This window comes from Triturus cristatus, chromosome 1_2, assembly GCF_964204655.1.
Source record: "Triturus cristatus chromosome 1_2, aTriCri1.1, whole genome shotgun sequence".
In the NCBI taxonomy this organism is placed as follows: domain Eukaryota; kingdom Metazoa; phylum Chordata; class Amphibia; order Caudata; family Salamandridae; genus Triturus; species Triturus cristatus.
In genome coordinates, this window is record NC_140580.1 from 950,218,973 (window position 1) to 950,233,170 (window position 14,198).

At 47.6% G+C, this 14,198-nt stretch overlaps 1 protein-coding gene across 4 annotated transcripts in view; it reads left to right on the plus strand.

Moving 5' to 3' along the window:
- The window catches only part of RGS3 (regulator of G protein signaling 3), an 834,919-nt gene that overhangs the window by 556,698 nt on the left and 264,023 nt on the right, over positions 1–14,198 (plus strand). For all 4 annotated transcript variants that reach the window (XM_085609985.1, XM_085609988.1, XM_085609990.1 and 1 more), the window contains 2 exons: positions 6,985–7,096; positions 9,293–9,336. In XM_085609985.1, coding sequence (XP_085466111.1) covers positions 6,985–7,096; positions 9,293–9,336 — 156 coding nt within the window. The remainder of the gene's footprint in view (positions 1–6,984; positions 7,097–9,292; positions 9,337–14,198) is intronic.

Consider the following 14,198-nt stretch of genomic DNA (forward strand, 5'->3'; position numbering starts at 1 on the left):
CCTGTAGGGGACTGTAGTTTATCGGGTGGGGCCAGCCTCTGCAATGGTGTTTGCTGTCCACGGGATCGTTCGAGACCGGTCTCCACGGTTGCGGCCCACAGGTAGGAGCGGGGAAGGGTCGCGGGCATGGTATGGTCAGAGGTCCTCTCACATCCCTTTTCCCTTGCTGTCTTTCTAGAGGGGGGGTGACAGGGATAACGGGAGAGAAAGTCCACATTGGTTTGTTCACTACCTTTCCTATGCTGGGTGTGAAATCTATACGGTTGTAAGGACAGAAACCACCGTAATATTCTTTCATTGTTCCCTTTATTTCGGGCTAACCATGCCAAGGGGGCATGGTCAGTGTAAAGCGTGAATTCTCGGCCTTCGAGATAATATTTTAGGGAGTCAGTCGCCCATTTGATGGCTAGGGCTTCTTTTTCTATAACGGCATAGCTCCGTTCTCGGGGGTATAGTTTCCTGCTAAGGTACAAGATAGGTTTTTCTTCCCCTTGGTCGTTCTTCTGGGATAACACAGCCCCCAGACCCTGATCCGAGGCATCGGTCTGGAGTATAAATGGCAAAGAGAAGTCTGGACTGGCTAACACCGTGTCTGAGGTCAGGGATGCTTTCAAGGCGTTGAAGGATTGTATTACATCGGGGCTGGGATCCCTCAATCTGGCTTCTGTTTTCACTGATTTTCGTAGGAGGTCGGTGAGAGGGGCTGCTATGTGGGAGAACCGAGGTATAAACCTCCTATAATAACCTAGTAAACCCAGGAACGCTCTAAGGGCTTTAGCAGAGCGAGGAAAAGGTACTTGGGAAATGGCTGTCAGTTTTTTATCTTGGGGCCTAATCATGCCTTCTCCTAGTAGATAACCCAGATAATGTACGGTTTGGGCAGCTAAGTGGCTTTTCGCCGGATTGATTTTAAACCCATGTTTACCCAATGTCTGGACCACTGCATATAAATGTGATAAATGTTGTTCCCAGGTCTCGCTGTATACTATAATGTCATCAATGTATGCCCCGGCATAGTCTTCGTGAGGCCATAGAATGAGATTCATGGCCCGCTAAAATGTGGCTGGGGCTCCATGTAACCCAAAAGGTAACATACCAAATTGATACAGGCCATCGGGAGTAGAAAACGCCGTTTTCTCTCGGTCTTGTTTTCGCAATGGGATTTGCCAGTACCCTTTGCATAAATCAAGGGTACTGACATACTTAGCTCTTCCAATCCTCTCTACCATTTCGTCTACCCGGGGTAAGGGGTAGGTGTCAAATTCAGACACTTTATTGACTTCCCTAAAGTCAATGCAAAAACGCACCGACACATCGGGTTTCGGTACGAGTACGATTGGCGAATTCCATTCGCTTACCGAGGGTTCGATAACCCCCATTTGCAACATTTGCTGTACTTCATTGCGTATGACCTGTCTGCGAGCCTCAGGAATACGATATGGCCTTAGGCGTACTACTTTCCCGGGAGCAGTTTTGAGGGCGTGCTCCACCACAGTGGTCTTTCCCGGGATGTTGGAAAACACGTCCTGTAACGGTAAGAGGGTCTTTATCAGTGCGGCGGCGATATCGCCAGGCAGCTCCCCGTCTATACACTGGCAGTATAAAGGGTTTTGGGGGTTTTCTACGGTGGTTAAAACAGGAAGGGGTCCCTCCCATTTTTTAAAGAGATTTACGTGATACACCTGGGAGGTACCTCTTTGTTTGTCCAATTCAATTTTATAGGTGACGGGGGTTACTTTTTCTAGGATCACATAGGGTCCCTACCACTGACCCAATAACTTGTGATCGGAAGAGGTCATCATCAGAAGTACGGCGTCCCCTACACTGAAGGATCTATCCTTCGTTTTTTTGTTGTATTGAGCTTTTTGGGCCTCTTGGGCTTTCTCCATATTGTTCCGAACAATAGTACGGATCTGTCCCAGATGGGTTCTCAGGTTTGAGGCGTAGTCAATCAGGGGTGTACTAGCATTAAGTTCTGTTTCTCAGGCCTCCCGGGCCATATCCAACAAGGATCGGGGTTGATGTCCATATAATAATTCAAAGGGGGGAGAACCCCGTGCTCTTTTGGGTGTGGCAGCGAATGGCATACAACGCCAGGGGTAACAGGTCTTCCCACCGTTTGGTTTCTAGGTCGAGGAGTTTCTTTAGGGTGGTTTTCAAAGTGGCGTTGTAACGCTCCACCAACCCGTCCGTTTGGGGGTGGTAGGCCGCCGTTCTGATTTGCTTGATCCCTAACTGGGTACACACCTGTTTCATGACTTTAGACATAAACGGGGTCCCTTGATCCGTAAGGACCTCTTTTGGGAATCCCACCCGGGAGAACACTGTAATCATTGCTTTTGCTATGGCTGTGGCGTTCGGGTGTCGTAGTTCGATGGCCTCGGGAAACCTTGTAGCATAATCGACGAGAACCAGCACATACCGACACCTGCTTCGGGAAGGCAAGAGGGGACCAATGATGTCCATACCCACCCTACAGAAAGGCTCATCGAGAATGGGTAGTGGTTGTAAGGGAGCTCGGGGTGGGCAGTACCTGCTATTTTTTTGACACACCGGGCACTCCCGACAATACCTCTTTACTTGTTTGTAAATCCCTGGCCAGTAAAACTGTCGGGTTATCAACTGTTCCGTTTTTTCCTCCCCGAAATGCCCCCCTAAAAGATGACTGTGCGCTAAATATAGGACCTTATCTCGGAAAAGGGAAGGGATCAATAGCTGGGGGTTACTGTTGGGGTCTGCCTTCCGATAAAGAAGCCCATTCCTGACAAAGAAATAAGGACATACGTGGGACGGGTCTTCCTGTGCCAGGGCTTTATTCCAGGCTTCCTGTAGCACCGGATCTTCCTGTTGGACCGTATGGAACTGACGACTATGTTCCCACGGATTTTCTATTGGGGTCGCAGGAAGGGCGCAGACGTTTTTCCCTTTTTCCTTTCTTTTCTGATTGCGGGACCTCCTGGGTTTGGAAGGGGGCCAGTCGGGGTTTTCATCTTGTGAAAAAGGGGCCGTGTTCAGCCAGTCCCTATCTGATTGTGGGGCTTCCTGGAGCAAGGCGGGCAAGTTAGGATAGTCATTCCCTAAGATGATCTGTTCTGGGAGGTGCTGAATGAGGCCCACTTTCAAGGCCGACCCGGGGTCTGTGGAGGTTTGTACTTGCACATGGGTTGTGGGGTAGGTCTTCGTGTCCCCATGGACGCATTGGATGTTCACTGTCCCTTCCACAGGTCCTATTCGGGTCCCTAAATCCTGGGGACGTATTACACTCTGTCTACATCCGGTATCCGCAAGGGCTGTCATCCTCTGTCCGTTGACAGACACTTCACAACGATAGGGAGGGGTGGTGGTTTTCGGGGGAAGGCAATAGAAGTTCCTCGTCATGCCGATTTCCATCGGTTCCTCTTTCTGTGGGCAGAACCGTGCTATGTGACCAAGCCCTCCACATCCATAACACTGAGGTCCGGGGGTAGGGGTTCGCACCACAGAGAGTCCAGGGGGTCTGAAGATAGGGGGTCCAGGGACTACCGTTATGGGGTCTGGTTTTCTGATGAGTGTGGGTCGGGGAGGTCGGTGGGCCCCGCTTGAGCCGGCTCTCCAATTCGTCTCGTCTCGTCCCTTTTGTACTTCTTGTGCTCGGTTATAGGCACTAGCGATATCTACAGCGGTCTCTAGGGTAAGATGGGCATGCTGTCTTACCCATCTTTGGATGGGTGGATGGAGGGAAACAAGATACTGCTCCAAATAGACCTTTGCCATTATGTCCTCCTTAGTGGCGGTAGTGGGTTTTAGCCAACGATCGGCCATGTCTCTCACTCGGAAATATAAGGCCCTCGGAGTCTCTTGGGGTCCTTCTTTTATCTGTCGTAGCTTCATCCTATAGGTCTCATCGTCTACCCCTAAGCGTTCCATGATGCACTGTTTTATTTCGGCATAAGGGGTGGTACCAAGGATGTTAGCGGCTTGGTAAGACGCCTGTAATTCACCTGATAGGAGAGGGCCCAGGTATTGTCCCCATTTGTCTGCTGGCCAGGCTGCGGCCAAGGCCATGCGTTCGAAGTTATTAAAGAAATATTCTGGATCTTCCCCAGCCACGTATTTTTGCAATATAACCGATGGAAGGGTACTCGGCCCTCTTTGCTGGCCCAAAACGTCCGCAATTTTCCCCATGGCTGCGTCATGAGTCTGCCCCTGGTCGATGAGGGCTTGCTGCAACTTCCCCCGGTCTTCCTCTACGACCGCGAGGAATTTTTCCATGGCTTTCCCCAGGTTGGCTTGGTTCTCTGCCATTTGTGCGATGACGGCCTCCATGTCTCCGGCGGATCCCACTTCTGACACCACTTGTGGGAGAGCAGGCCGGATATACAGACGCGGAGGCCGAATGTAGTGAGCCAGTGGCTAGGTTTTTATTTGTTTTAGTTGGGGGATATGGGGTTGGATCAGAGTCCCGGGGTTCTTGGCTTGCTTTCACGATCTCGTCCTCTTTTTTCTTCTGGTTTGTGGCGGTCTCTTCCTCTGGTCGCTGACTCGGTGTCTGTCGCAGTGGATTCCCCAGGGAGGCTCATAAGAGGGACAAGGAAAGAAAACGAGAGACCGTCAGGGATATGTCCTGTATGTATGGAAGGAAATGACAGACCTGTCACCGCACCCGTGTTCCTCAGGGTATGGACGTTTCTTTAGATACAGCCCCCAAGTCTAAGCGAGGTAGGGAGTCGGAAAGGGCCCGATCAAGGATGTCGAGGGCCTTTGGGGGGGGGGGGGGGTGTCTCTCTGTAACGGTGAAGGCAGGGGAAAAATAGAAAAGAAAACCAGAACGCTTTGGATAGCACCACTGTACCACCACCAAAAGTAAAGCAACCCTCGGTGACCCTGTAGGCAACCCCTCCCCTTGTCTACTTCCCGCTCCTGTTATCCCGTGGTTTTAGCCACTCACCGGCCCCGCCGCAACACTTCCTGGTTGCGGCCGCTCTCCAGCCTCCTCCTGTGGGGTCCACCACTCCTCGTACCACGCTTCGTCCGGGGCCTCGTCGGCGTCCTCTGCTTCTGGACTCCGCCCCGTCGCTCTGGCTTTTCTCTGCTCCGATTCCGTCCTCCTCCGGTACTTCTCCTCGTCACGCTGTGCTTCTTCTTCTTCTCCTCTTCGGTCTTCTCCCTGTTCCACCGTCGCGGTCTCTTCTCTCTCTCTCCTCTCTCCGGCACCAGTGCGTCCGTCGTCAGTTGCGATGCTTCTTTTCTCCTGTAGTGAAGAAGCACATCCGGGTTTAGTCCCTCCCCCTTCCGGGTCATTCCTGTCGGCGCCAGGACCTGTAGGGGACTGTAGTTTATGGGGTGGGGCCAGCCTCTGCAATGGTGTTTGCTGTCCACGGGATCGTTCGAGGCCGGTCTCCACGGTTGCGGCCCACAGGTAGGAGCGGGGAAGGGTCGCGGGCATGGTATGGTCCGAGGTCCTCTCACACTGCCCTTGGATGGACATTATCTCTGTGGACCACAGTTTGACCAATTCTTAAAAAAGATAGGACACTGATACAGCCAAAGCAATGGGTGCCCCTCAAGACCCTAGGCCCGGGTCCTTTCACTGTGCATCCTACCATGGAAGTTCCCAGACCAACTCTCTGGAAACCTCCACCTCGTACTAAAGTTCACATGCCCAACACCCCTCTCCCAGAGGCTATTTTGAGTATCCTACAGAGGGAACAACTCAAAAGGCAGAGGTAAAGATGGCTCTAACTTACCCCCTCCCCCAACCACGTACCACCAGTCGGGGGTCACCTAGAGGAGTTCTTTCCCACTTGACGAATGTCAGCTCGACCCATGACTGGAAGTGTAGTCGATCAACAAGAAAACACTCTACTACACTTCCAAACGCGGGACAGAGAATTTTGGTGCCGTACACGGCCCAAACAGGACTCCAAGGAGTCTTGGAAATAGGATTCCTGTGGTAATTTCGCTGAAAGGTGTTTTGCAATCACTAGCTTTTAAGGAAAACAGCTTGAATATTGCTAATGAGAAGTGAATGATGTATATGAACCACAGGATCGTGGAGGACTCCTCTATCTGGACGCAGTTTGTGAATATTTATTACAATAGTAAATCACTACATTTTTTTTCAGCATATGCCGAGAAGAATCTTGTGTGTTGCGGTAGCTTCGATCTCATGCCCTGACGAAGCCTTTGTAAGGTGAAACGCATTGGCTGCGCTCTTTTTTGGAAACGCTCAATAATGCAAAAACAATAACATCAACAACCAAGACTCACAAGCATCTATTCCAGTGATTCAATGTCTATCATTAAATGTGATCTTCAAAAAGTATTCTTCTGTTGCCTCTTTATTCTCTGTACAAAAACATCCTCCAGTCTGGCTGCATGCAAGTTTGTGTATCTTTACAAATGGATGGTTGTTGGTTTGTCTTCTGTGTGCATGAGTATCTGGAAGTCAATATTTCTGTATGCATGGTTGCTTATAATTCTTTATGCCTGCTTGCATGAGTGCCTCTGTGGATTGTGGCCACTGGGCATGGATTCTTAAGTGTTTCATTGGTGTGTGCGCATTGGTGGCAGATTAGTGGAACTCAATCTCTTGGTCTATATGCATGTATGCTTATATTTTATTTTCCTTTTCACATGTATCTCAACACAACTTGAGGGCTGTTTCAAATGCTTGGTGGCTGGTGTCTGTCTAGTCGGCACGTAAAATGCGTCCATTTGTTGAGTCAGAAGATGATCAATAAGTGAGATCTTCCACTGGGATGAAAATAGAAAGCCTGTTTTAAAGTTAGGTGCCTCTATGCATGTATGTTATTGTCTCTGTATACATTCATTATACAAACACCAACCCTACTTATTTTGTCACTGCTTATTGAATTTTCCGATTAGTTTAGCATCCAGCCACCCAGGCTTCAATTACCCTTGAGTGGAACCCCAATGTTCATATGGAATTATTCTTCCTGACGATTTCTTGGCTAATTAGCTTGATATTTTTTTGTGCTGCAGGTTACACTTTTTGTGTACTCTGATTTGTTGCTGTTCACGAAGGAAGATGACTATGGACGTTGCAATGTTTTGAGGAATCCACTTTACCTGCATAGCACGAAACTCCGAGAGGGTGAGTAGGCCATGTTGGTCAGCACAGGAACTTTGTGGCATTTTTATCTTTTTCAACTTTGGTGGTGCATATTGTATACAGAAATTTATATATGTGCTATTTGGTCTAAACAGTACCAGTGACGGCTGGTCCATGATGCGAACTGATGCTAGAAATTCCTGCGAAAAGGGAGTTCAAACCAGTTCACTTCTAAGCATATAAATGAATGTGCTTGAAATTCCTAGTGTTGCTTGTCAACATAGATGTTGAGTGATTGAAGCTCTTTGAGTGACGTATGGTCTGAAGATAGAAAGAAGTTTAGGGGCTTTTTTTAAATGGTGGTGAATTGGCCTGTTTTGTCATGGTCAGGAAAGAAATTTGGGCTACGTACTGAGTGATCAGGTAGACTCACACAGCCTCCGAGAGATCAAAGGTATATTTGATCAGATTTGCTGGAAGGATGCTAATGTAGAATTTGGTAGGTCTGAAGTTCTTTATTGTAACAGCGTGGTCTCTGATGGTGGAGGAGAAAGTGGCCCTGGTATTATAGGTTTCAGTTGAATCATTTTGCAAGATGCCTAGCTGAAGGTTGTGTTTGCCCTGATGTATCTGTGCTTTTAGGTCGAGTCTAGCGCAGTGCGCATGCGCTGCTGTAGGAAAACGACCTCTTGGAATCACTTAGGACTTTTGACACGCTTGTGCGTGTTTTTTTTTATTTTTTAACTTTTTTCCTTTTGGGCTTTGCTTGCAAAGACAGCACTCAGTTGGGCAAAGGCGGGTGCATGTCCCACCTTTCCCAAGAAATGTATCCGCCCACGGCTTGCAGTTACAAGCAGGGGCGCGGTCTCTTACGCTGTACGTCTGTGGAGTCGCTCTTCTTCAATGAAGCACATTATAAAGGCACCTCCTTTGCTGGCAATGATCTAAAAGTGCCCGCAGAACTTACATATCCCACAGACGTTTTTCACCGTTCGCCTGTGCCCAATCTGAAAGATGACACAACGTTTGAGGCCCGTCTAGACAAATGTGCCTTCCGCCTCTCTGTTAAAAGGCCTCCCGCTGTATTACCAGATGGAGGCGCTCTGTCATTTCAGCAAAGCATTTCCTTTTTAGAGATCACGGGGCTAGCGACGGATGTGAGGGAAGCCCGGTCTCTTACGCTGTACGTCTCTGAGGAGTGGCTCTTCAGTGAAGTACATTATAAAGGCACCTCCTTTGCTGGCAATGATCTTAAAGTGCACGCAGAACGTACATATCCCACGGACGTTTTTCACCGCCGTCAAAGTGCTGCCTGGCTAAAAACTTATAAGGTCCCAAAGGCAAGACCTATTGGCTATGCCAATGCTTGTTATTAATTAGCAGAGGAATTAATGTGATTTAAACTGTAAGGGCAGCAATATGATTTCAAAGGGAGCGATTGATGTTAAGCTCAATGTACTGAAATGGGATCCTGAGGGTTTGGAAAAGCATCTATGTGGTCTTGGTTATAATAATAAATCTTTTTATACAAAAATCATTGTAGTCGTAATGCAAGACATGCATAATTTATTTTTCCGTCTCAGAAACCCCATTTGTAATGCTATGGCAAACAATGAGCATCTATTGCTATTGTGACAACATCAATACTGTTATCAGAATGCAAGCTTCCTAAGGACACGGAATGTGTACAGGATAGGCTGAAGTGCGAGCTTCTCATACGCAAAGCACTAATGTGCACCATTGCTCCAGCTCAAAGAGCAGGCGATTCTTGTTCCAGCACAACTGCAGCTTTAATCTGAGCCAGGATGGAAGCATTGAGGTATTGGAGGGAAAAGAATTGTGAGTGGTTGAGGTAGCAGGCGATGGTGATAGTGGAGCGCTTAGTGTTGATATTTTTTGTCTGCTCTATAGCAGGAACACACAGAAATCAATTTAATGCCAACAGAATCATACACTTGGACAATAGATGGATTATTGAAAATGTTCAAATACAAATTTCTGCTGAAGGCCATCTGATTTATTTTTGACAAAATGAGAGAGAGAGAGAGAGAGAGAGAGAGAGAGAGAGAGAGAGAGAGAGAGAGAGAGAGAGAGAGAGAGAGAGAGAGAGAAAGAGAAAATACACTATTGTGAGTAACCTAAGAGCTGCTCTTTTCGTACATGTTTGATATACCATATTAAATACGTCCAGTGGTAGACCATTGTTAAAGTTAATGTTTCTCTTCTTGGTTTTGGCAGATCCTTCAGAAGATCTGAGATTTTCCATTATCTGTTACGCGGAGGTGAGCACTTTGCACGTTTTTCAACCTGAATGACAATTCCAATGAGAGCTACAAGCAAGTCTTGGAACTTCAGATACTTTTTTTTATGGCACTAATGTTTATTGGGAACAAATGAATATTATTCACTCTACAGTGGATCTTCCCACTTTACTGCTCATGCAGTCACCTTGTGGCTATTTGGAGGAGTGTGTGAGTGTAAGCATGGGAGGAATCGTTGTACAACTTTGAGGATTTGCATTAGGGACTGCTAGACCCCTACCACCTATCTATGCATAACAATTAAGTTCTTGGTTATTTTCTCTACCATCAGAATGTAGTAATCCGCTTTCATTTTCCTGCACTCTCCTTTTGCTGTTTTCTCTTCAAGAAAGAGGTATTTATTCTTTTAGCTGTACCAATAAACCTACACAGGGCCAGCATTTCTTGGAAACCCCCAAGTGTTGGGCTTGTGTGTTATTCTTTTTGTGCTGTAATTCGTCCGGTATTTTATTTAAAAAACTATCCATGATGATGAAGGGACCCATATGGAAGGCAGCCCTTGATATTTGTGTTGGCACAGAAGCTTTTCACACCTAGGCAAGAGGGATGTGGCACTTCGTGCATACACCATGTTCGCAAAGCTTTCCAGTACCAGTGCAAGTTCATCTTCTTGGTTCTGATACCCTTCACCACTTGTGAGGAAGTTGCATCCTCTTGGCACATGCAATATCTAAATTTTCTTTGGCAGATCCATCAAAACCTTCCTTTTGTTTCATAGCAAGAGCTCCGGTGTTAATCACATGTCATGTTAATACCGGACATCTGTGGTCTTCGGTGCATCTTCCAATTTGAACAGACTTCGGTTCTTAACCCATATGCCATTTATTTCAGACTCTGCCCAAGAACACTACTCGTGGGTTAATACGTTCCATCATTCTAGGCCATTTCTTGATAAGATGGCTAAAGAAATAAAATAAGAATCAGTCTTACGTGAAATTAACTCGGCTACTGAGAAACATCAAGAGGAATGTCTTTTAATTCTCAAAAACCCTCAGAAGGTCTCTCACCTTCCATAAGTTCTCATATCTGTGAATTAGCTATTAAGCATCATCATCAACCCAAAAAACCATGAGTGGATACTTGGGTGCACCTGAATTGAAAGATGAGAATGAATCTCCACATAAAAATATTTATTTTTCTTTGAAAATATGAGAAGGTATTTAGTTAGGAAAGAAAAGCTTTGTTATCTGTCATCCCGGGAGGATTAGTGAAGAGCCAGTTGGGCAATCCAGACATGGCAGTATGGCGTTTGTGTGCTTAACCATTCTCTCAATAACAGTATAGGTAGAAGTGCGCAAGAAAACAGGCAAAACAGTCCCTTTTCCACCCTCCTCCCACACTGGCAGCCCAATCCCGCCAGGGATATCATACCACACAAGCCTCAAGAAGCAAAGATAATTCAATAAAGGAATCGTATTGAACAGAATGTGGTTCAGGACTGCCATCTATGGCAATACACGAGCAGTAGCACTCCAGAGGAAGAGAGAGAGAGAGTGGATAAGAAGATGAGAAAGGGGAAACAAGTGACAAGAAGCAGTCAGAGAGGGAGAAAGGAGTCTCCTTAGAGCAGGTAGTGTAGGATAAGTAGACTATCATGCAGGGACAGAGGGGAGTTCCTCCAGGAGAGAGAACAACAGATGGAACACGGAAGCAACCAAGTACCAGAATTAGGGGTATCCTACAATGGGGGGAAGGGGGTGTCACCCAGAGAACCACGCAGAACCACCTTGCTAGGACGAGGTTGTTCGGGGAACATCATCATATGCCCATACACCTCAGAAACCAGCAGTGCAGGAATATCAATAACGATATGCGTGATCAGGCACCTCAAGATTGTTCAGTGCAAGACTGCCAAAGCAGTGTAGAGACAGTTTGATGCCTATAAAATGTTTCTCAGACCCTCCTCAGTCTAGCTCAGTCAGAGCGGACATCCCAAGCTATGATGCTGCCAAGACAATTTAGTCTTACCGTTGAATATCGGTCTAGCCTTGTTTTGATAGAGGGAAGGAGGGTCTGGACAGGGGCTGGCACGCAACCCGCGGGGAGGTCCATGCCCAATGCCACCTCATGAAGTATCCTGCCTGTTGTGGGGAGGTGAAGATGTGATCCTTGCCCATAATTGAGATGCGGAGTCCTGCCATAATTGGCATTACATATGGGATGTTGCCTAGCTGGAGTTTGTTTGATTGAATACATTTTCAGCTGGCCTCCTGAACTGCGATTGTAAAATCTGGAAAGATGTGCACAGTGTTACCCTCAAATTGTACAGTGCATTTGTCCCGAGCTAAACGAACTGCAGTATCTCTGTTGGGATAGTTCAGCATTCTGGCAATCATCAGACGTGAGTAGCCCTGGTGATGGCCCAGTATTCTGCACTTGGTGGGCTCTTTCCATAGCCATCAGCTTAGAAAATGCTTTTGTGCCGAATATGGTAGTGAGGAGGTGCTCCACGACGCCTTCCATTCGGCCAGTGTTGGACTGTGGAATCCCCTTGATTCATAGATCATTTCTACAGGATCTCGTTTCCAAATGTTAATTTTTGGTGATATTATTTTGAGTATCTTCTCCGTGTTAAGTACCTGTTCCCGCTAGGTTGACACAGTGTCCTCAACCGCAGGAATTCTGTGCTCTGCCTTTGCTATACGACCATCTTGTTTTTCCAATTTGTGGGTGATAGTGTCCATTCTGGTGCACATGCTAACCATTTTGCTCTCAATGGACGTGAGGCTTTGCTTCATAGCAACAAGCAGGGATTTCATATCTGCCGCCTCAGTGGTCCCTGCCATAGGGGAATCGTCAAATCCTGTATGGTCCGCTCCACTTCCCACTGTTCGGGCAGATTTGCGGGCATCAAACTGTAGTTTAGTTTGCCACCCGTCCGTTTTCCCCATTGTTATGGGTGGTGGCATGCTCAGGCCTCGGGCACCCCAGCGCTTAGTGGAGGTATAGTGTGTCTCTAAGCAATTCCACTGTTGTATATTGTGCCCCAGAGTCTCCCAATACCTCTTCAGTCCTTTCGGGTATCAGGGGCTATTGCTGGGTTTCGCCTTAGCCATAAAGTCCCGCCTCACCTCTGTTAGTCAGACGGTCATGAGCAGACCTGGGCGTTGTACCTGGGTGACACAAACCGCATTGTAGCTGGGCCGCTACGTGGAAGAACTGCTGCCGCCGCGGCTTCAGGGTACTTTACAGCACATCAATAAGGGGCACCTGGATCTTCGAGCCAAAGAATGTTGTTCGGGAGCGGCAGGCACTGTGGGCAGTGCCTGCCGAGGAATTTGGACCCGGGGTGGAAGAGGTCCAGTGGGTCATGCAGTATTTTCCACCTGCGGATGATTGCATGCTATCCAGGGCACCTGCCCCAGACTCCGCAGATTCATGCATCACCCAGATCGCCTGCCCGATGTCCTTATAATGATCAATAATGTGTAGAGCGTCCCCTCCTCTTCAAGTTGATATGGCCTGTAATGAGCGCCCGCCGGAAGGGGCCCGCGTCACAGTCGCGTAAGCCCTAGGCACCGAGTCCCACGCACTCAGGCCTCCTGGCAGGCGGATGCTCTGGTTGTGTCTCAGGCCCTGCGGTCAATTCAAGTGAGGCCTTCGCTGCCCAGACCAGGGGCCTGCCACAACGCGTCTCGCTTAGAGATGCCTCAGGACAGGAGTGGGACGGAGGCACCTCACAGCAGCACTCTCTCTTACCGGCAAGTAGTCACTGGTCCCGTCCACCGCTGTACACGGGCCCCGGAGACTCAATCAGAGGGGTCTGCAATCCGCCGCAGGTAAACCGCTCCACCCGCCTCGCTCCTCAGCAGAGAAGGGCCTCCCACATTCCCCTTTCTAGGCAAAAATAGGACAGTCGGTGCCCTAAAGTTTCTCCGATGCAGCGTCGGCTTTCATAGGTGAGTGTTCGGGCCCTCTTTCTTTTACAGCCGCTGTTACAAACTCATGGGCCCATAGAAGGACAACAGGGCTGTCTATGCAGATACGCTGGAAGTACACTGTATTTCCCTCAGAAAGTGTAATGTGTCGCCCACCAGTACTTGCTTTCCGTAAAATGATAGTTATAAGTGTGATTTGGGCATCTGGTGCAAGATATTGACGGATGAATGCCCTGAACTGCAGGAGCCTTGCGTATGTGCGGCCATCTTGCACGCGACTCTCTAGCGCCCTCTCAGTATGTTTGGTTTTGCAGATTTACTCTGTTTTTTCAGGACGGTCATGTCATTCTCATTTCTGCCTGAGGAGATAGCAAAGGTCCTACAATCTAAGATCCAATGTCAGAATAAGGCAATCTCAAACTCTCCTCTACCATTTTAAGCATCAAGAAAACAACATGGAAGTATCCACTATAACTCTAAATTTTAAGTGGAATTTGTTTACCTTGTTCAGTCAAGAGCAGAGTCTTATTTATTAGGCTATCATTGACACCGAAAACACCAACAAACTTCTGACCTAGTGAAGCCTGAATAAGGGCTCCTTGTGTTTCACCTTGTGGCACAACTGGAGGTGAAATCTCATTTGTTCATACTCTGAGCCCATTTCATCTCATGAACGCTTTGTTCTTCATACTCCGCTTCTTTTTGCTAAGTCTACTGCCATAAGAATAGGTTAAACACAACAAACTTTCTGTTCTAAGGCACTTTAGCTCCGATTCTGCATAGGCAGGTGAGGTTTTTTTCCATCCTTGTTTGGTGCGTAATGTTGTTCTGGATTTCCGTTTGAATTTGGTCCGTTATTTTCAGTTTTTATCCAAATTTGCTAAATAAATGACCTTGAAGATATGAAGCTTCATTTTAGTTTTGAAATGATATGTCTTTGATTTC